This window comes from Talpa occidentalis, unplaced genomic scaffold (genome assembly GCF_014898055.3).
Source record: "Talpa occidentalis isolate TD23 unplaced genomic scaffold, MPIMG_talOcc4v2.1 talOcc4.3, whole genome shotgun sequence".
In the NCBI taxonomy this organism is placed as follows: domain Eukaryota; kingdom Metazoa; phylum Chordata; class Mammalia; order Eulipotyphla; family Talpidae; genus Talpa; species Talpa occidentalis.
Genome location: NW_023603184.1, coordinates 111,225,704 through 111,248,944, shown reverse-complemented (window position 1 = coordinate 111,248,944; position 23,241 = coordinate 111,225,704). Strand labels below are relative to the sequence as shown.

Below are 23,241 nucleotides of genomic sequence, written 5' to 3'. Positions count from 1 at the left end.
CATCCGGTATTTTTCTTTTTCTTTCTGCAACATGTCAGGTATTTTGAACATTAGGGAGAGAGAGGAGTAACTAATTTAGATTTCAAGACACTGCAAACACAAAACAATCAAATACACTGCATAGACCTAACCAGACCTAATGTAAATACATTTTGGAGACAATAAGGGAATTTTTAAGTGGATCACATATTAGATTTGTCACTTCTGATACTGACATGGTAAATTCATATGGAAATGTTCTTTTTGAATATCTCTCAAGTTCTTAGATTAAAATAACATCACATTTGAGATATGCTTTAAAGAAAAGGAAGAGAAATGAAAACATTGATGCTTATTAAAGCAGTATTACCAGTATATGGAGGTTCATGACATTATTTTTTCTCTCAGTGAACACTTAGAACTTTTTGTAATAATTCATAAAATCATAAAGTAAATTACTTTCAAAAAACATTCAACACATATAACTGACAAAGTTTATTATCAAGAAACTTTAGTAGGTGTTTAAAAAGACTGTTTTTGTTGTAGAAGAGTGAAAGATGACAATCTATGACAGGACATATACAAACAAGGATAATTAAAATATTAAATACTATCTAAATTAAAAGATCATAATTCAAATTAATTATAATCTTTGTGTCTTGTTAGAAACAGCTATATAGTTTACCCTTTCTGAAATTCACACCAACTCATGAAGACTACAGTGTCACCACAAATTCAGTTATATAAATTATAGTAATCAATGCTGAGCTTTTTGTCCATAAGCATGCACTGTAACAGAAAGCACAATATCTTATTTACAGGAATTCTGTTTAACACTTATCTCAAGCATCTTTTAAAGTGCAAGCTACAAATATGATGTATCCTTAAAGAAAAAGGCTTCTAAGGAAGTAAAAGATACCTATCCAATACTGTCAAGAGTGGTTATATAACTAACCAAAGAAAACCTGACAGTACGCCAACTTTGTTTTAATGTAGCAGCCTCCTCTTTTGTAGTTGACTTCTTAGCTCTTACTGTGCTACCAGCCGAACATATACTCCATTGCTTTGGATACAAGACTTTCATCTTTTTTTGGTGTTTGTCTGTCAGTAATAACCTATTAAAAAAACAATACAAAAAATTGTTAGGTTACAATTTCTTTGGTGTCATAGTCAACAACTATTTTAAAGTTAATTGCTAAGACTCAAACACTACAATGCATCTGTAAACAATATTAAAATTAAGATATGAATTCAGTTAGAACAGTCATATACTCCTAAGAAAGGCAAATTTTTATTCCTTTGGCAAAGCAAATTACAACTGCTCCATAAATTAGGAAACTGAACTAATGCAAAAGCTACAGAGATAAGATTTTAAAGTATCAGTTAAAACAAAAAACTAAATGGGGAAAAATGTTCTAAAATAATCTCCAAATTTCAGAGGAAATCAAACGACTAAATTGTCACTACCTAGCCTACTAAAGCACAAGTGTTTTACTTGCTATTACAGAACCTGTGTCTACAACTCGACAAGTTCACAACTCTTTAAGGAGGGGACAATAATAAACCGATGAGAGGCATAATACTTCCACCATTCTTCATGGAATATAACAAAAGGCTTGTAATGGAATTCTTCAAACATTTTTGAAATGAGAAATTTTGAAATAGGGTTTGGCTTTCTTTGGATAACCATAGTTACTCCAACCTGAGGTTCTTCATTTGTGATACCATCAAATTTGGTCATCAATTTAATAGGGCTTTAATATTTCCTCATGTCAGAGATGTTCACAAGAAATACTTTTTATGTATGCAAATATAACTTGGAAAAAAACTAAAGTAACAAGGTCAAAATGTTTTCTAAAATTGGCAAAGAAAATTTTAAAAAATTCTACATTCTAATCCTCCAAAATTCTAATGGTTTAAATAGGAAATTTAAATTGCAATGTTTAAAGGTTTGATCAAGGCAATAACTTCAGTGGGAAATATTTAATAGCATACAAATGAATTCAATTAAAAAAATTAAACATCCTATACACTTCATCCTTTAAATTACATTCTTTTTTCCTAATTGTGAAATACCTGATAGTCACTAGTAGAAGCTTTGTATGCTGTAGCAAGAGGTCTCATGGTAGAAATCCTAGGAGTACTTCCAGGTTGGACTGGTGTACCTAAGGTTTTGATAGGTGGTGTAAAGGCTAGAGATGGAGATGATAAAGTATACCTGTCACTGTTTTCCATAACATTCTGGAGAAACAAAGATAAAGGAACTTTTCAGTATAAACATAATACATATTATTCAATATTATATTCTCCTTACAAAGAAACTGTTATAAAAGAAGCATACTTTATTGAATATAATTAGTCATTCAAATAATGTTCAGCTCACTGAAATAATGTATGCTTCTTGGCTAAATTTGAGATCTAATACTCAGCAAGCAATCTCACTTCAATGACCTCAAATATCCTCAAGACAACTATGGGCTCATAAGAGTAAGAATCTTCTAATAAATATTATGGAAAATCACCAAAGGAAGAAGAGGGAAAAGGGAGGGTAGTGGTGAGTAAGAATCACAGCGGAATGCTATTTAGTACCCAGTAATCCCAAACTCTCCTCTAGACTGTGCAAACATCTGTTAGAGTACAATGTAATAATTATATAACTACACAGTAATACTAGATAATGAGGACAAGAGTCATAACTACTTTGGACATTTTAAATGAGTGTGTACAAAACAAAGCACAGTGCCTGGAAAATAGTACTTAACATATTTTTAAAGGGTAATAATGAAAATTTTACAAACCACAAAGAAAGTTTAAACTATGCTCAGTATTGCTTTTAAGTGTTTAATTTTAAAATAAGAAGTTCCAGCAATTTATGTCAACCCTCAGTTACCATTGATAAAATGAAGTAATTGAAATGGATTCTTTAAATTCTGGTCTTGTGACTAAGTATTTTTGGTTTAACATGAAGAGAGTATTACATCATCACATTTTATAAACTAAGAAAAAGAGACACAATGAAGCAAAGTGACATAACCCCAACGTCCATATTAGGTCCTGTGCTCTTCATATAGATTAAGCTATTTTCCTTACATCCATAACAACTTACTTTATCTATACATGGTTTTACACCAATCATGATGGACTCTCCAAAAATTCTTCCATCTTTACTTAAGGCTTTCCTTGCCTGCAGTTTAGATTGGTAACGAATATGCATCCAATTCCCTGTGTTAGACATCTGCAAAGAAATTGTTCCTTTAAATAAAAATACACACACACACAATCTAAATGTAATGAATTCTATCAGAAAACAGAAATAAGCAAAGATAAGTGATACCTTATAAAAAATTATATACTAGGATTCAACAAAAATTCTACTAAATAATTTCAATAATTTCTATCTAGCTCTCAATTTTCTAACATAAAGAACATGTGGCAACTACTCTCTGAAAATAAAGTAACTCTCAAAAGATGTCTGTTTCTTATGAAAAGGTCCTATCAGCCTGTGCTATGAAATTTTTAAAAACTGATTTTGTGTAGGAGTTAAATAAGTCAATCTCTAGTAACAGATGTAACAGTTTTTCTTAAGTGCTCTAAAAACTTTATGTCAGGAACTGTTCCCTTTTCACTTACACCTAATAAATAAGCTCAAATTACAAAATAATAATATTTGGCAGACTCTATCTTCCTTAAGAGACTGAACTATATACGGGAAAAAGTAAGTCTGAAACTCATTCTCCCACTTACATTTCCTAATCTCATTTTATAAAATATACAACTTCTAGTCCAGACACAGTCTATGAAAAGCTAAAAAGACAAAATTTTAAGTTTGGGGTAAAAAGAGACAAAATTCTGCAGCAAACTTTCCATCAATTCACAGCTTACTTTTCTCAGTCTAAATCTTAAATTAAAAAGAACTAAGTCTTACCACATGCTTTAAGATATTCCCATATTGTGCAAATTGTAATAATATATAGGAAGCAGATGCCTGAGGAAACCTGGGGGAAAAAAGAGTTGTCAAACAGTCATTTCCACAATAACTACAAATGCAGATTACCATACTTAGAAGTATTTCAATATATAATATATGACATGATGATCATAGTTAATAACACCATATTGCACATTTGAAAGTTGTTAAGGGAGCATATGTTAAAAGATCTCATTACAGGGGATAAGATTGTAACAGTGTACAATGAGTAATATTTACCAGTTTCTGTAGTGATCATTTAGCAATATAATGTTGTATATTAATTACACCTTAATAAAAAAAACACTATAGAATAAAGTATAAAAACTAATACAACATGTGATCCTGGATTGTTTCCTTAAGAAAAGTAAGTATAAAAGACATTAATGGACATTAATGGAATAGTACTGACTTTAAAAAATATACTCCAATTAGATGATGCTATTGTACCATGATAAATGTACTTATTTTTGATAATCAAAAAAAAAGACAACCCCCCCCATTCCCCATTCATAAAAGTTCCCCTTTCCCTGATCATCCTATTTTCTCTTTTATCAACTATTGATAATTTCATCATTGCCCACTACCCAAAAGTAAATGTTACAATTAGTCTTGACTCAAACTTTCTTCTCCATTCTCAGGTTCCACTTCTGGATTCTCTAAAATTCTACTCTCACTGCCATTATCACAGCCCTTAGAAAAGAACTATGAAATTGCACTTTTGTATATAACTTATGTTATGAGAGCTAGATAGATATTTAGGTACACTACAGTTATTAAAAAGGAAAGATTTTAAAATATAGTCATCATTTTACATTGAGCATCATCTAGAAAATTTAAAATTTAGTCCTGACACAAAAATAAAAGTACTATTACCAATGATTTAGAACATTTTAAAGGATGGCTACAAAATTTTTATTGCCATATCCCTAAATGGGAAAACTCTAAATGACTTTTACCTTCTTACATGGATTAAATATTTTATAATATTCAATTCAAATAATAAAGCTATTTTCAACTTGAAAACCAGGACTTCTCTTAATTATAATTTATCTGGAGCTTAGCTTGAAGCCCTAAAGAAAAAAATCTGAGTCTCAAAAGTAAATGAGAAATCCCATACATTAAAACCTATGTGAATAAAATACTTAACTGTACTCAAAACTAGAATTTTACTTTATATATAAATTTGTATATAAGATTCTAATCCCAAACAAAAGCAACAAATGAGACAGGATGTGTATAAAGCAGAGATGAAGAAAATAAAAATTAAAAAAATAAAGGTGAAAGGAAGAAATAATGGTCACCAGTAAGAAATAAAACATAAAATTGACTTTAAAACCATTTTGAATAGGGTCTCCCCAATGGTGCAGTGGGTTGAGCACAGCATTGTGAAGGTGTCCACAGCTTCTGCAGTGCGGGTTCGATTCCCGGCCAGCCAGGGAGATTCCCACATGGTGTGGCAGACCTCTCCTGTCAAGCCCACTACTCCCCTCAGCAGCACTTTCGGTCTATCTGTCTGTTCTGCTCCCCACTCTGTCTCTGGTGAATCCTCTCACTCTCCCATGTCTCTGGCCTGTACCCCAGCTATTAAATAAAAATAAATCTTTAAAAAATATGGGCCTCCCCTGTGGCGCAGAAATTGAGCGCTGGGTTGCGAAGCTGCCCTCGGCCTCTGCAGCACCGGTTGGATCCCCGGCTGCTCCCCGGCCACCGGAGGAGGGTCCCACATGGCGCGCAGACCTCTCCTGCCACCCGCTGCTCCCCTCAGCAGTGTACTTAGGTCCTTCTGCCTGCTCTGCTCCCCGCTCTGGCTCATTCTCTCACCCTCCCGCGCTTCTGACTGTACCCAGTGCTTGTATAAATAAATAGATAAACAAATCTTTTTTAAAAATAAATAAATAAATAAATAAAAATAAAAGTTAAAAAAAATATTTTGAATAGAAACTAACACTCAATATCCTGAAAAAGCATCACGATGAAGCAAGGAATAATATCTCATGATTCTGAGCTAGCAAAAAATTTAAATTATCAAAAAATATCATAATGACTTTGACATTCTTCTCTATAATGAAAATAAAATGCTTTATTCCTTAAAAAAAATAATTAGAGTACCTACAATTAAATTTATATAGAGGATCAGTAAAACACAAAAACAACAGAAAATAATTCTCTAGGAAATTATATGTCTCAAAAATGAAAAAAAGAATTAGCAAAAGTACTTCAAGTAATTTATCCAACTACTGAGGTAGTGACACCATTACTATTCAACATGAAAAACAGACTTCAGAGTGGACACCCAAGTTCAAAAACAAAGCATTTTCATGAGAGAATACAAAATTTAAACACAAAAGGGAAAAAAAATCAAGAAAACAACCCAACTGCTGTGCACATAGGGCTGGGCATACACCAGTTTTCTGAAAAACAAGGGAAAGCAACATTCCTGCTTCTTACCTAAACAGAATCATCCATACATTTTCTCTGTAAGGTCGCATAATAGACTGGTAGAAATTATTGTCTTAAGGGCAAGAAAAACTGCAGTTGGGAAGGAAAGTGTAAAGGAAAACTTCACTGTTTATTTCTTAGAGATTCTTTTGAATTTTAAATTTTACATAAAGTACATAAAGTTAACAATTACTGTGCACTATTCTTCAAGGAACTAAAATGCTATTTTTTTACCCCCAAATCAAATATATTAAGATTCATTATCATTATGAAAGAAACCTCATGCAGTATAGTACAAACAATAACAGTTTGAAAACCAAAAGACTGAGTTATCTGCTGAAGCTTTACTAATAACTAGAAGCACACCTTTGAAAACATCACTTACTCTGCCCTTTATCTCAAATTGTTCATCTGTAAAGATGCAATATGATCTCCAAGATGCTTTCAAGTACTTTTTGGATCTAAAAATCTATTCAAAATGCGTCTAGGACTTTTATACACTATTTCTATAGTGCATGGCATTTTCTTTTTTTTTTAATTATTTAATCATTTAATCATTTAATTATTTAATTATTCATTTATTTATTTATTTATGCATACAAGCGCTGGGAATAGTCAGAAGTGCGGGAGGGTGAGAGAATTCACCAGAGCCAGAGCAGGGAGCAGAGCAGGCAGAAGGACTTAAGTACACTGCTGAGGGGAGCAGTGGGCGGCAGGACAGGTCCCATGTGGGACCCTCGCCCAGCGGCTGGGGATTGCCGGGGATGAAACAGGCGCTGCAGAGGCTGCGGGCAGCTTTGCAACCCAGTGCTCAATCGCTGCGCCACAGGGGAGGCCCAGTGCATGGTATTTTCTATTACTATAAAGTAAGTACCAACTCTGTGACATGGCATGTATATGCACAACAAATTCAATTTGTTAGTTCAAAACTGGTTATGTGCAGAGAATCAGCTACGAGAAAGAGGGGAAGGAGATCCCTAAAGTCAACAGAGGCCGATGTGTCCAATATCCAGCAAATACGCTGAAGAGAAAATTTAAGAGGCAAAAAACCCACCAATTAATAATATGTATGCTGGGAAGTGTCTATCTGCAACTTACTCTGAAGTGTACAAATAACAATAGGATTAGATGGATAAATGTAGCAAACAGCTAATAACTGGTATATGAGTGTTGGCTGGGCAACTCTTTAAAATTTTTCAGTATGTTTGTTGATACTCATTATAAATACTGAGCAAGGTGTTCAAGTTTTTGTGTTTTTAAATATGACTGAGAAATCTTACCCGAACACAGTCACCCAAGTGTCATCAAGATGATCTTCAGAAGTCAGAGAATCTCCTTGAGTATAAAAAGGGTCCAACTGGGCAGGTGACAATGTTGTCTTTCGTGGCTGACCAATGTTTGCTGGACTAAACATACTTTGTCCTATATTAATATATTTAGTAAAGTTGGTTATCAATATAAACATCGGATTTATTTTAAATTGAAGCTCTTATTTTAAATGAGAAAGTATCTGTTTTAAAATTTTTTGGTAAAGATTTATTTATGCATACAAGAACTGAGGTGTAGGATAGAGGTGCAGGGGTGTGAGGATTCAACAGAGACAGAATGGGGAGCAGAACAGGCAGATCTACTGAAATACACTGCTGAGGGGAGCAGTGGGCAAGGCAGGAGAAGACATTACTGTGCCATGAGGGTTAGCTCCCTGGCTGGCTGGCACTGAACTCAGTGGCTGGCAGTAGCTTGATAGTGCTGTGTCTTTAACCCCTGAGCCACCAGGGAGGCCCCATGAGAAAGTATATTAAAAGTTGTCATGTACATAAATATCAATAGATCAAAATACACAACTGTATCAATGATAATTTATACTATCATAGAATCTGAGAGTAAGCTGTTAACTGAACATAACTTATGACACTACAAATGTTTCATTATTAAGAATTTGCTTAATATTTTATTAATTTCTAGTTAAGCCAGTAACACAATGATCTCCATTCAAACTTGAGGATTTGTTGGCTGCAGCTTCCAAATTTACCACTTTTGTCATGGATCTCTGCTTCAAAAATATTCAATAGCTCCTCACTACCCACAAAACAAAATCCAAATGCCTCAAAATGGATAAAAGACTTGGATGTAAAATCTAGAACAATAAAATACATAGAAGAAAACACAAGCAAAACACTGTAGAACACAGGCTTCAGATATTTCTTTTTAAGTTAGTCTCCAAAAGCAAGGAAAACAAGAGAATATAAACACTTGGGACTATGTCAAACTATATAAAAAGCTTGTGCACAGTGAAGAAACTATCACTAAAACAAAAAGACACCCAACTAAATGGGAGTAAATATTTACACACATCCAACAGGGATTGACTATTCAAGATGTACAAAAGACCATACAACTGAACAAAAAGATAACCCAATCAAAATGGGCAAAGAGCTAAATAGACACTTCTCCAGATAAGACACCAGATAGCCAACAGGAACATGAAAAAATGCTCATTATCACTTATCATCAGGGAAATGCAAATCAAAACCAAAGTGAGATAACACCTAACACCTATGAGAAAGGTCCATATCAAAAAGACCAGAAACAAGTATTCATGAAGATGTAGAATAAAAGGAATGCTCTTAACACTGTTGGTGAGAATGCAGACTTGTCCAGCCCCTATGGAAAACAATAAGGAGGTTTCTCAATATATTAAAAATGGATCATACAACCCAGCAATCCCACTCCTAGGTATCCACTTGAATCTAAAAACAGTAATTCAAAGAGAAAGATGCACTGTTATGCTCACTGCTATTTACAATAGCCAAACTATGGAAACAACCTAAGTGCCCAAAAAAGATGAGTAGATCAGGAAGATGTAGTATATACACATAATGGAATACTACTAAGCTATGAAAAAGATAAACTCGAGCCATTTGCAACAACATGGATGGAGCCAGACTGGATTATGCTAACTGAAATTTAAGTTAGAAAGAGACAGATAGGGCCTCCCCGGTGGCGCAGCGGTTGAGTGCTGGGTTGCGAAGATGCCTGCAGCCTCTGCAGCGCTGGTTCAATCCCAGTCAGTCGGCAGGGAGGGTCCCACATGGCGCGGCAGACCTCTCCTGTCTCACCCGCTGCTCCCCTCAGCAGTCTGCCTGTTCTGTTCCCCGTTATGTCTCTGGTGAATCCTCTCACCTCCCGTGCATCTGGCCTGTACCCCAGCGCTTATATAAATAAATAAATAAATCTTAAAAAAAAATTCCAACTTAGAAAAGATTTAAAAAAAATAAATACATAAAAATAAAAGACAAAATAAGCCACAAAGAAAAAGAAAAAATACCAGATGGTCTCACTCATAGCAGGAATTTAGAAAACCTAAAAAAGGGACCAGGAGGGCCTCCCTGGTGGCGCAAGGGGTTAAGCACTGCACTAAGAAGCAATCCACAGCCTCTGCAGCATAAGTTCGATCCCCGGCTGGCCAGGAAGAAACCCACATGGCGAGGCAGTCCTCTCTTGTCTCGCCCGCTGCTCCCCTCAGCTGTGTATTTCAGTCAGTCTGCCCATTCTGTTCCCCGCTCTGTCTCTGGTAGATCCTCTCACCCTCCATATCTATGGCCTGTACCCCAGATCTTGTATGCATAAATAAATAAATCTTTAAAAAAAAAAAAAAGGGACCAGGAAAAAAGACTAATTATAATACAGTAAAAATCAAAATCAACAAGCAACTATAAACCAGACTACGGGGTAGGAGGAAGGAGAAGGATCAAAAGAAAGGGGGGTGGGAATTATATGGGGACTATAACCAAGATGAAAATGCATACATTGTGCAAAAATGATGTAAACAATATATAAAATTTAAAAATAATAATAAAAAATTAATTCATATTTTATATTTAAAAATAAACACTGTAAACCACTGTTACCTCAATGTATGTATTATGTATGTTATATACATATATTACACACACACACACAAAGAATGTAGTAAGAGCCCTGAAACTAAGAGATTTGAGAACAACTGCTTTACAGGGACTTGCACAGGAGTCACACTTGATGTTTACTTATTGTCTGGATGCTCTCTCTTCAACACATTCTAAATACGCCTGTCATTTGTCATAAATTTTCCACTGAGCTGAAAATCACCTTAAGTCATTCCAAAGTGTTTATAGTGAAATAGATTTCTCAATGTTAAGTTTTAAGAAATAAAAAGAGATAATGTGTGTGTGTTTGTCGCAGGGAGAGACACTGTGGTAAAAAATTTTACAAAAGGCTGTATTCTATATTATGATGCTGCAGGTATTGAAACATAAAAATCTCTAGCAGGTTATTAAGAAAAAAATATAACTTCATTCAACTCACAATTTCCTATACTATACTTGACCACATTTCACCCTCACAGAACAGTTATTTTAGAAATGCTGGTTTTGTGTCAAGTACCTCCTTATGTGCCTTATAAATGCCTAACAGAAGAATTTACAGGAAAGTCTAATAGGAAATGAATAAAGCTACCATTCAAATCTAAAACTAAGATGCAAAAACTTAGCTTCAATTTCCTACTCATAAATACAAAATGATTTACTCTGAACCACACAAAAAGAAGTCCTCTTAAGAAAACAAGCTATATTCAATGACCAATAAGCTAACCCTTAATAAAAAACTGGAGAGTTGGCATGGCAGACCTCTCCTGCCTCACCCGCTGCTCCCCTCAGCAGTGTTTTCAGTACGTCTGCCTGTTCTGCTCCCCGCTCTCTGGTAAATTCTCTCACTCTCCCGCACCTCTGATCTGTATCCCAGTTCTTGTATAAATAAATAAATCTTTAAAAAAAAATCCCAACAACTGGAGAGTTAAGTTACTCTCAAGATGTAAAACTCAAAGGTCAAATTTTTTAAATAAAATTTATTTTGGGAGATTACTATTTAAGTTCTTCATGAATAACCAAAAGTAATGAAAATATCTATAATCAATTGTGCAAAAAAGCAGCACATCTTGCTTTGTAGAAGGCAACATGTAATAGTTTCAGGAGCCCAGAATTGGATTTGACTGGATGACAGAAGGCTAGCAATGTTATCCATAAGCTAATCATTTACCTTGTCAGAAAAGTATCATATAATGAAAGAAATAAAAGGCTTGACTGTCATTTCACATTGCAGTTCTATTATTTGCCACAACTAGAGCAAGATATAGATACTTCCCAACATTACAACAAAAATAAAAACACAGTAACAATACTAATGATAATAAATGCCAGCATGCATTGGGCCTTTTTACTATATTCTGCTACTTCAGGTGGTTTGCATATATTGAATATGAAAAGAGCAATTCTAAAGGACAGAAACTACCATATCCATTTTAGATATGAGAAGCACAAACCACAAATATATTTAAAAAGCCTATCCAATATAAGATTAACTAAGAGAGAAAGTTTAAGAGATTTAATAAATACTGGTTTTCATTTTACAAAGCCAGCATTACCCTGATATAAAAACCAGATAAGGACACCACATAAGGAAACTACAGACCAGCATCTCTAATACAGATGCAAATATTCTCAACAAAATAAAAGCAAACTGATTCAATAGCATATTAAAAAGTTCATAAACCATATTTAAGACACAAATTTCTAAAATGAGGTTGATCTGAAATGGAACATCCCACTCTGACAAAAACTTTTAGAAGTATCTGATTATCAACTAATTTATCAACTACTCCTTTGGGAAATAACAAGAAACATTCAAAAGATACTCCTCAATTTATTTCCTACTACAATGACTCACTTTTAACACACAAAAGATAGTAAAAAGCATGTATTATAAAATCTGAAGCCAATTCAAATGTTTTATGTTCTGTATTACCATTAAGAAAGTATACTTTAGTTATGCTTCATCATGTAATAACCTTCAAGCAAGAAATTAAATGAAGGCTCAAAATGAGACAATCATTATGAACTTTAAAAATAAAACAAATCAAAATTAAGTCTCAAACAAATAAGCGCCTAATTTCTGCCTTGTCAACTACTCTGAAAAATATAATTACTTATACATAATCTAAAACTATTTACATAACTTTAGCATAATTGTCCCCCACCTTGTTAATGTTTAATTGCTCCACTGATTTTACTTCCTTTCAATCAGAGTTCTGGTACCCACATGCTATGCATTATAAGATGAAAATAAAGTATGTCTATCAAACCACATCAAATTGGACCATAAAATTTCTCCCTCAGTAAATAACTACTCAAATATTCTTCATAAGATCAGATTAAACTATTAATAAAAGGCAAAAAGACCTATTACTCTTTATGAAAATGTCCTCAATTAAACAACAGATTTGATTATTTCAAAAGAGCCCAGTTACCTAAATGAAAACAAGAGACAAAAGTAGATTTGAAATGGATACATGGCTTATGAAACTTGGGGACAAAAGCTGGCAGTGCTGCTTTACCTGAAACAAAGCTCAATATGTAATAAAGAATTTGGCTTCTACCCAAAGAGAGGTCTGGCCTTGTCAGGTTCTTAGGAAATAACCTCTAAGCCACTGGAATTTCCCCAATAATTGAAGCATCTCTGTTATTCATGGCAGGTCCCTTTAGTGTATCAGTACTTTATGCTAATAAGGTGACTCAGGGTGGTCCCTTAGACAGTTTATAGTAAGATGACTCATGGTGGGGGTGGAACACCATAAAGAAAAACCATGTGATAAAGAGGATGGCACTTTGAACCATGTATCATCTACCTCTGGGCAGAGAAGGAGGACTAGAGATTAAATTTAGCTACTCAATCTATGATTCTATAAATTATATTTATACAATAAAATCCTAATATAAAACTCTGGACCTGGAGGCTCAGTAAACACCCTTCTTTGGCAATATTCTATGTATAGTTTCATATTGTCAGTGCTGGAAAGGTAAAAACCTCACTGAAGCGTCATACTTGAAACCTCCCCCCAAATACTGTCCACTCATTTTTTTCTTTGGCTGGTTCTAATTTCCATCCTTTCATTAAAATAAAAAATTAAAACCAAAACTTTTCATGATTCTGAGTTGTTTTAATGAACTATCAAATCTTAGGTTGAGCTTTGAGAACTCATGAATTGGGGTGGCCCTCAGGGTTGCCAAACTCACAGTAGAGTCTGAAGTGAAGGCCACAGTGTGGAGACTGTTTCCTCAGGCTTTTCAATTTGACAAACTCATTGTACCCAAAGCATACTGAACTGTAGGGCATAACAGTATCCAATTAAACAAAATGAACTGAGTACTTGTATTCGAATCTAATCCTTGACAATACCTGGTAACAGACATACTAGAAAACAGCAGGTTTTAAAGACCACAGGAATTATTATTAACGGTGTTGAAAGTGAAATCAAGGGGAAATTAAAGAGCGCATGATATGGGATAAGACAGTAGGTTCCTCTCATCTTAGCTAGATAACTGTCAATCAGTCACTCCATCCCAAAGAGACCAGGATTTAGTCTGAAGGAAAGGAATCTAAATGGCTCAAGACTCAATGAACCTAGTCACAGCAGAAACTAAAGGTAAAGAGATCAAGTGCAAATCTGCATGTTGAAAAGAGAATTCTCCCTCTTTTTATATTCAGAACGTCAGCTTACGTATGAGAGCTGAATATTTAGAAATTATTCTTTGTGAAAAGTTAGGAGAAAAAACATATACATATGCTAAAATCAGAGATTATTCCAATAAAAAAAAGTTAACTGTCCAATCCTCTTACAGCAAAACCTAATAAAGCAATAAAACAACCTCTCTCCACCAATTTTCCCCTTCCTACCAGTGATGATACACACACACACACACACACACACACACAGATCCTAAGTAGCTTTACCTTGTTCAATAGATACACCTCAACTAAGAAAGAAAGAAGAGGGGGAAACAAATAAGAACCAGAAGGGAACAATACAAGCAGTAATAAAAAAAAGACCAACATTAATCTCAATAATATATGAAATAACACGATGCTGCATTTTTAAGCACATTCAGAAAACAACAACAAAAAAGGTTCCTGGAAATCAAAATGACAGGCAAAATAAAACAGTTACTGCATTGGAAATTGAGATTGAGGCTAGCTCTCAGAAAGAACACAAATACTAAAGATAACACAAGAGGGAGAAAGTATAAACTTAGAAATTTCTGCAGAGCCCTAACACACAAACAGAAGGAATTCCAAAAAGAGAGAACATAGAAAACAGAGGGAGAACAACAATCAAAGAATACAGGAAGTTTCCCAGAACTGAAAATATAAGTTTTGACTTAATACAGCTATCAATTCCTCAGCAAAGTAAATGAAATCAACTCCCACACCCAGGCACATTTGCGAGACAGAACATTAACCATATACAGATCTTTTTCAAAATCAAGCCACATGAAGACTCAGTAACCATCATCACAAATGATTTCCATATAACACTGAAAACTAGAAGACAATGAAATGATGTCTAGATTTCTGACCTAAAATGCCGTACCCGATCAAACTAGCAGTCCAGTGTGAAGACAGGGAAAAAAATTTCAGAATTTAAATCTTAGGATTTCATTTCCCATGAAGCTTTCTGAGAAAGCTACTCAAATAAGTTCTTCACCAAAATGAGGAACTAAAAAAGAAAATACATTATCTAGGAAAAAGAGCCTCTTAGAAACTGCTCAAACACATCACAGGATGACAGCTGTATATCATGCTGAAAAAGGAAACATCACCAAAAGAGGATAAGAAAGAGAAGTTCTCAGTTTAAAACAAAAAAATATATTTGCAACTATGTTTGAGCATTAAAAGTGTATATATAGGGTGAGGGGCGGGGAGGGGAGGGATTGGGGTCAAAATAAGGGGGTCACAATTGTATGGGGAATATAAAAATAAAAAATTTATATATAAAAAAAGTGTGTATGTATATATATATATACACACACATCTATATATGCATCATAGCAATAGAAATTTGCTTAAAAGGAACAAATAGCACAATGAAAACTGGACAAATAGGGGGAAAGAATTATTGTGGCCTCTCTACCACTTGGAGCCTCTACACCTGTGTGTGAAAGAATTGGATAAGGCACTCCTGCATGATTGCCTTAAGACAATAGCCTACATCACGAGGCAGCCAGGGATGCCTACATAGGCATTGACTGATTGTGTGGTCATGGTCTGAGGTGGTCTGGGAGTAGCTCAGAAATTACAACAAGTGGGCCTCCCTGGTGGCGCAGACGGTTGAGTGCCACACTGTGAGGCTGTCTGCAGCCTCTGCAGTGAGGGTTCGATCCCGGCCAGCCAGCAAGAATCCCACATTGTGAGGCGGACCTCTCCTGTCTCACCCACTGCTCCCCTCAGCAGTGTATTTCAGTCAGCCTGCCTGTTCTGTTCCCCGCTCTGTCTCTGGTGAATCCTCTCACCCTCCCCGTGCATCCGGCCTGTACCTGGTTCTTGTATAAATAAATAAAATCTCTTAAAAAAAAAAAAGAAAAGAAAGAAATTACACCAAGTACCTACACGGGAAGTACTCCCTGTATGCATGGCTGACATGTCCCCTCCTGTTCCCCATAAAGCTGATTACCCTTTGTCTCCCCTGGACCCTGCTCCGCCTGCCATTGTTACATAATCAATCATGCTTGTTCATTACTGCTAATAAATACTTGCAAACCTGCTCCATGACTCAGCCCTCAGCGTGTCCCTGGGGATGTGTTGGTATGGTCCTGACCAACAAAAATTATTAAAATAAAAATTTTACAGAAAGGATAAATTGTAACTACTACTTGATTTAGCACTAAACATGTTTATGTAATCATAATATAAAAACAGACAAATGAATAAAGTTTGAGATATATATATAATTATATTCAGATGTGTGGGAGGTAACAGTATTCTTAATTGCCTTAAGATAAATACAGTCACAGTGGAAAATGAAAAATCAAGAATTAGCAAAATAATCATATATAGTTAAATGAACAACAGCTCTCCAAGATGACTACATCCTAACCCCTGGAACCTGTGAATATTAACTTATACACAAAAGGGCTGTGAAGATGCCATAAAATTAAGGATCTAGACAGAGGAAGATCATTCAGAATTGTTCAGGTTTACCCCCAGTATATACACTTGTGTCCTTAACAAGGAGCAGGTGGGAGATTTTACACGGAGAAGTGATAGGATAAAACAATGATTTATCAAACACTTTGAAAATGAAAGAAAGGATCACAAATCAGACTACAGGTAGCTTCTAGAAGCTGAGAGAGGAGGGAACCAAGGAAATGGATTCTCCTGGAGACTCCAAAAGGACAGTTCTACCAACACTTTAATTTAAGCCTAATGAAACTGATTTTGGACCTCTGATTCCTAGAACTTAATTCACTGCTTACATCCATCTATCTATTCAGAAAGCACTGAGAAACCCTCTACACCCAGCTCTAAAGTACACAAACACTAAAGATACAGAAGGAATCCCTGTCCTGAAGAAGCTCTTAATCCAGGCCTCATTGGTGGCAACAGGGGTTAAATTAAGCACTGCACTATGAAGCAATCTGCAGCCTCCACAGCATGAGTTCGAACCCTGGCCAGCCAGAGAGCAACCCACATGGCACAGCAGACCTCTCCTGTCTCACCCACTGCTCCCCTCAGCAGTGTATTTCAGTCAGTCTGCCTGTTCTGTTCCCCACTCTGTCTCTAGTGAATTGTTTCATCTCCCACACCTCTGGCCTATACCCCAGCTCTTGTATGCATAAATAAATATTTTTTTTAAAAGAAAATCATAATCCAGTACTAGAAAAAGGTAAGAGTCAACAGAAAGAGCTTTATAGAAGCACATACAAGGAGCAGCTAACCCAAAGCAGAAAAAAGGAAAAGATCCCTTTGATAAATTAGTCCATTTAGTCCACTTTCCCAGAACACTATCAGAACTCTGAGTTCCTAACATCCACAAAAGCAACCAAAAGGTACTATAGACTATTACTTAACCCAGTAACAACATGCTAACACAAATAAAGATTCTAATTCAACAGATATAAGGATATACCATTTGAGAAGATAGCTGATAGTTAAGTGAAAGAACTTCACGATAACAAGAAAAAAAGAGAGAAAAAGAGCTATGAAGAACATTTAAATAGTAACAAAAAAAAATAGCTGGGTGAGGATGGAGAAAGACAGAGTAAATATATTTAATATTCTTAACCAGGGGCAACAATATAGCTTAGTTGAAAGTTTCTGAAATTCTTTCACTCATATTTCCCACTTCCTCAGGAAGTGTTTTCCTTCATAACAAGTAACATTCAAAAAGAAATTTTTAACATTAGTTAAACAAGCAAAAACTCCTCAGTAGACATAAAGACTTAAGTATAAAATACCACTGCCATTAAATTCTACAAATTTTTTTATAAAGTTGCCAATCTCAGAAAATGAAAATTTACAACTAGATAAGAAATTTACATTTATTTAACTCTAAATACGGGAGCTAAAAAAATTTAGCTTCACAGAAAAAGTATATTTTACCTCTCAATTTTCTCAAGTCAACTCCTTTTCTCCATTTCTTGATTGTTAGCCATGCATGATAGCTCCTAAAGCCCATCACATCTTTTCAAAAATATTCTTTTTCACTTATGCTCCACAAAGATTTTCTATAGTTTCCTTAAACTCAAAGCTGAAGCAGCAGTGGCTCCCAGTGGCCAATTTACAATAGGCACATTTTTCTATTATTGTTCTTCTAGTTTCACATGATTTTTCACAGAAATCACAGTATTAGAAAAAAATAAGTTAATAAAAGGATATTTGATTAATTCTGTACTCTCATTTAGCAACACTAAGATTACAGTGCATGCTTTTAAGAAAATTAAGAGCTCCTTTAGAACACCAAATACACTGCTTAACATTGTGTTTTTGCATTTTCAATGTACCAGGCATCTCTTCTGACTCAATTAAAGAGTCACTACTGTAACAAATAGTTATGTAACAAAGCATTGTCATCTACCTATTTCAAATTATGACTGTTAAAGCCCGAACTAACTTCCTGAGAAAATTCCATCTCGAGTATGGAACAGACCGAGACAACATCCTAGACTTTTCACCATGATGTGTGTCAACAACAGAAATCAAAATACACCACCCAAATTTCTGTCCCCTACTTTGACTGACTGGCACTTCAAACATCAATTGCGGTACTGTTGTGAAGGAACTTTACAGATGGAATTAAGGTTATCAATCAAGTGATCTTAAGGAATTAGCCTGGATTATTCCAGTGTTATTACTCCAGGCTCAATGTAATCAAAAGATCACTTAATAGTAGCACAGAACAGAACAGTTAAGTCAGAGAGCTAAAACAGGAGGAGGAGGTCAGAAAGATTGAAAGCATAGAAGAGGACTTGAGCTGTCACTGCTTTCTTTAAAAATGGAGGACTCTAGTCAAGGAACAAGGGCAGCCTCTACAAACTGAGACCACACTCTAGCCAACAGCCAGCAAAGAAACAGAGACCTGAGTCCGTTTTAAAACTACACAGAACTGAATTCAACCAATAACCTGAATGAACTTGGAAGCATATTCATCCCATAGCTTCCAGAAGGAATACAATCCTGCTGGCCTGAAACCTCAGCTCAATAAAAACCCACTGTGCCCAAAACTACCATGAGATACCATCTTACACCAGTGAGAATGGCACATATTAAAAAAACTAGCAACAACAAATGTTGACGAGGGTGTGAAGAAAAAGGAACTCTTCTGCACTGTTGGTGGGAGTGCAAACTGGTCCAACCACTATGGAGAGCTGTGTGGAGATTTCTGACCTACTAAACATAGAGCTTCCATATGATCCAGCAATTCCACTCCTAGGTATTTACCCAAAGGACACAGAAACATCAATTCCAAAGAACACCTGCACCCCTATGTTTATAGCAGCTCTATTTACAATAGCTAAGCTTTGGAAACAGCCCAAATGCCCAAAAATAGATGACTGGATCAAGAAGATGTGGTACATATATACCATGGAATATTACTCAGCATTCAAAAAAGATAAACACGTGCAATTTGCAGCAACATGGATGGCGCTGGAAGGGATCATGCTCAGCGAAATAAGCCAGAAAGAAAAAGAAAAATACCGGATGGTCTCACTCATAGCAGGAATCTAGAAAACTTAAATAAGGGACCAGGAAAATGAATAACTATAAGAAAGTGAAAATCAGCAGCACTCCCACTGCCCACCTGTGACTATGCAGGTGCTTCTTTTCACCAACTCTCTCCCCCCCGCAGGGCAGCAGCCTCCTGCCTGCCCGTGACCTGTACCTGCCGGGACTTCTCTTTACTAACCTCCCTCAGCGGAGGCTGCTCTCCTCAAGGCTGCCCGCCTGCAACCACGCAGGCCTCTCAGCAAAACTTGTCCCTTTCCCTTTCCCTAATAAACCTGTTCTTTAAATATGAAAAAAAAAAAAAAAAAGAAAAAAAGAAAGTGAAAATCAAAATCAACAAAAAACTATGAACCAGAGACACTTTTTGGAGGGTGGGGGGGCGGGAGGGGAGGGATTGGGGTCAGAATGGGGGGTTGCAATTGTATGGGGAATATAAAAGTAAAATTTATTATTTAAAAAAAAAAAAAAAAAAACCATTGTGCCCAAACAGCTGACTCATAGAAACTGTGAAATAATAAATTTGTATGTTTTAAGCCACTAAATTTATGATAATTTGTTATGGCAGCAATATAAAACTAACAGATCTTGGTACAAGTGTTATGCTGCTGTAACAAATACCTAAAAACGTAGACATGGCTTGGGAATCAAGGAGTGGGTAGAGGTTGGAAGAAATTTCAGAAGCATGATAGAAAGTCTAAGTAGTGTTAAACAAAATTGGCAGAAATTTAGACTTTAAGGACACTGCTAGTGAGGGCTTACAGAAGGCTGTAAGAAATCTGGATTTGGAGGATAAAAAGACCTAACATTACTGGCTATTCCTGAGATTCTGACAATCTCTATACCTTTTAACAGAAATGTTTAGTACATTTCATTTTATGTAACTGTTGATTTGGTTAGTTTTAAATCTACTATCTTGCAAATGTTTCTTTTGCTCCATCTTTTTTGTTATTCTTCTTTTCCTCCTTTCCTCCCTACCTTTATGTCTAAGCACTATTACCTCTCACCTGGATTAAGGCAGTAGCCTCCTATCTGGTCTAATTTTCAGGCTTGCCCCTCACCCCAGTATCTATTCTCACCACAGCAGCAGTCTCATCCTATTTATTTTCCACTTTTCCTGGGTAAAATCAGCAGGTATGAAAAAATAACAAGGTCGTGTAGTATCAGCCCCCATTCTCTGACCTCATTTCCTACTACCTTATCCATCCCTCCATTTCACACTTGCCTTCCTATCCTTGTTGGAACAGCCTAGAGACACTCCTACCTCAGGGCTTTCGTATTTCCTATTTTCTAGGCCTCAAACAATTTCTTCTATATGTCCCTTACTTAATTTAGATTTTTGAGTAAGCTGCAGATGGAATTAGAACCACTGATCAGCTGACTTTGAAATAAGGAGATTATCTTGGATTATTCAGAAGGGCCTAATATATTTACAAGGGTCCTTAAAAGAGAGAAAGGAGATATGACTAAAGAGGATAGCCAGAGAGATGCAAAGTTGCTGGCATGAAAGATGGAGGAAGAGGACCACAAGGAAAGAAATGTGGGCAGCCTCCAGAAGATGAAAAAGGCAAGAAAACAGAATCTCCTTCAGTACCTCTATCAATGAACAAAGCTCTCCCTCTGCCTTCATTTTAGTTCACTGAGACCCACTTCAGACTTCTCATCTCCAGAACTTGAAGTTTGTGATAATTTATTATGGCAGCAATAGAAAACTAATATTCTATTCTATTTAAAACTACCAGCCCCCAGCTATCTACTCCCCCTCCCTTGCTCTATCTTCCAAAAATGTAAATTCTATAAATGTAAGCTCTGTAGAGACAAGGGTTATCTGTTTTGTTCAGTTTCCCAGGGTCTGGTACATAGTAAGGAGATCAGTCAATTATTTGTGAATGAACCTTTTTGAGAGATCTTAAGTACATGAATATATAAGAAAAGTTATGCTAATGATGATGCTGATGGTGATTCAAGCATTTAGTACTATTAATACTAAAGACAAACTAAATATTACCAGAGGCTGTTTGTAGTCAATGACATTTAGAGTAACAGCCATGCATTACTATCTCTCAGAACACCTTTATTATCCAGTCCCTATATTCCTTTCTTCCAATTATAATAGCTTTCTTACAGTTTTTACAAGCTTAGCATATATTAAATATAATTTTTCTAAAACTTATTATTTTGAAGTCTCTTAATTCGTTTATAAATTGAAATCAATATGCAAAACATGTCTATCATAAAGGAACTTACTAACATTGAGATGGTCTCCCACTTTGAAATATCAAATTAAAAAACTGGCAATAATCAACAAAGGTCTCACATTATCTTCATTCAGAGTAAAGAATAGTCTTTGGTGTTAAAAGTAGTGACTTACCTGTTCCAGGAGTAGTTGTCATAACTCCAACAAGAGGACTCTGCATTACTGAAATGTTTGGCTACATGAAAACAGAAGAAAGTGTTAAGATAAAAATGCAAAGTTCATTACATAAACATAGTGAGTGTTGAAAGGTTCCATTCAACAGACAACTGAATATGCAGCAGATATTGAAGATATTGAAGCAGATATTGAAGATGCCTCTAATGAGCTCCCAATCTCAGAGTTCTTTTTTCCTAATTTATGTAATACTAATCTAAAACATGCTAGATCCTTCAGGGTATTATTTGTTTAAAATAAGAAAAGTTTTATCAAGTAAAAAGACATTATTTTTAATAGAATGCAAACAATACTTTTTGTTTTTAGTCCCTACGGTACAATATTTGAAATAAAAGAGATGAAAGTGATTCTTCAAATCACCGATTTTACACAGAAACAGAAAGATGTCAGTTTTATTTTTAAACCATGAAAAACTATAGTCATATCGCACAACAAAACACAGCATACTTTATTACATTTGGTAATAGTTCCTTTATCAACACTAGTTCCTTTTAATGTGAGAAAATTAAAGATTAGAGTTAAAACTTCTATAAACAAAGAAATAATATCCGACCTTAAAAGAGAATAGTCTCTCTCAAAGTGAGTATGAAGCTGTAAGCTGGTTTTTTTTTTTTTTAAACAGATACCGATTAAACTTTTTCGATTAAGGAAATCGAAAATCTAGCTATTTTCAAACAACCAGAAGCAAATGTTGAGAGCATATCAGCAGAGATACAAGATGTATTGCTCAATGCTTAATGGTGATGTCTTTCATAATCAGAGAAACGCTGAGCAAGGTCTCAGGGAATAAAACCAACTTTGGTTTTAATCTAATAATAATGGTCTTACCAATTTTCAAGTCAAAAACATTCTCTCTAAATTGTGACACACAACGCTTTTGAACATTTTAAGCATAGCAATAACTGCAATGTACTTTTCCATTCATGTATCACCAGAAAATGAAAACTAGCATAAATTTATAAGCCAGTGGTTCTCTTAACAAATTAAACATTAGATTTATTTATCAGCCTTTAGAAAAATATCCCAGACAAGAGTTAAACTTTCATAGGTATGTATGTATGCATAAGAAAAAAAGTATACATAGGATTCTGGACTATCCAGCTTCAGGTATCCGTGGGGGTCTTAGAACACATGTCCCTTGGTTAATAAGGAGCTATTAAATGCAATCTGCTTAACAAAATGAATCAATTAAGAATGAATTAATTTTGCTATTCTTGGCAAGTAGGCCTAGCATATGATGCATATTAAGCCTATAAATGGTCAAAATTCACTGAGAGATACTTTCTAATATTCTTATACTTTCTAACAACTGTGCTGAATTTGATTTAAA

At 35.2% G+C, this 23,241-nt stretch overlaps 1 protein-coding gene across 2 annotated transcripts in view; it reads right to left on the bottom strand.

Annotated features, from left to right (window-relative positions):
- Positions 1 to 459: 459 nt before the first annotated feature.
- Positions 460 to 23,241, bottom strand: part of NUP35 (nucleoporin 35) — a 31,205-nt gene continuing 8,423 nt past the window's right edge. For both annotated transcript variants that reach the window (XM_037523673.1, XM_037523674.2), the window contains 6 exons: positions 21,852 to 21,912; positions 7,669 to 7,810; positions 3,905 to 3,974; positions 3,086 to 3,214; positions 2,056 to 2,220; positions 460 to 1,094 (listed from right to left, as the gene is read on the bottom strand). In XM_037523673.1, coding sequence (XP_037379570.1) covers positions 1,017 to 1,094; positions 2,056 to 2,220; positions 3,086 to 3,214; positions 3,905 to 3,974; positions 7,669 to 7,810; positions 21,852 to 21,912 — 645 coding nt within the window. In that variant the 3' untranslated portion in view covers positions 460 to 1,016. The remainder of the gene's footprint in view (positions 1,095 to 2,055; positions 2,221 to 3,085; positions 3,215 to 3,904; positions 3,975 to 7,668; positions 7,811 to 21,851; positions 21,913 to 23,241) is intronic.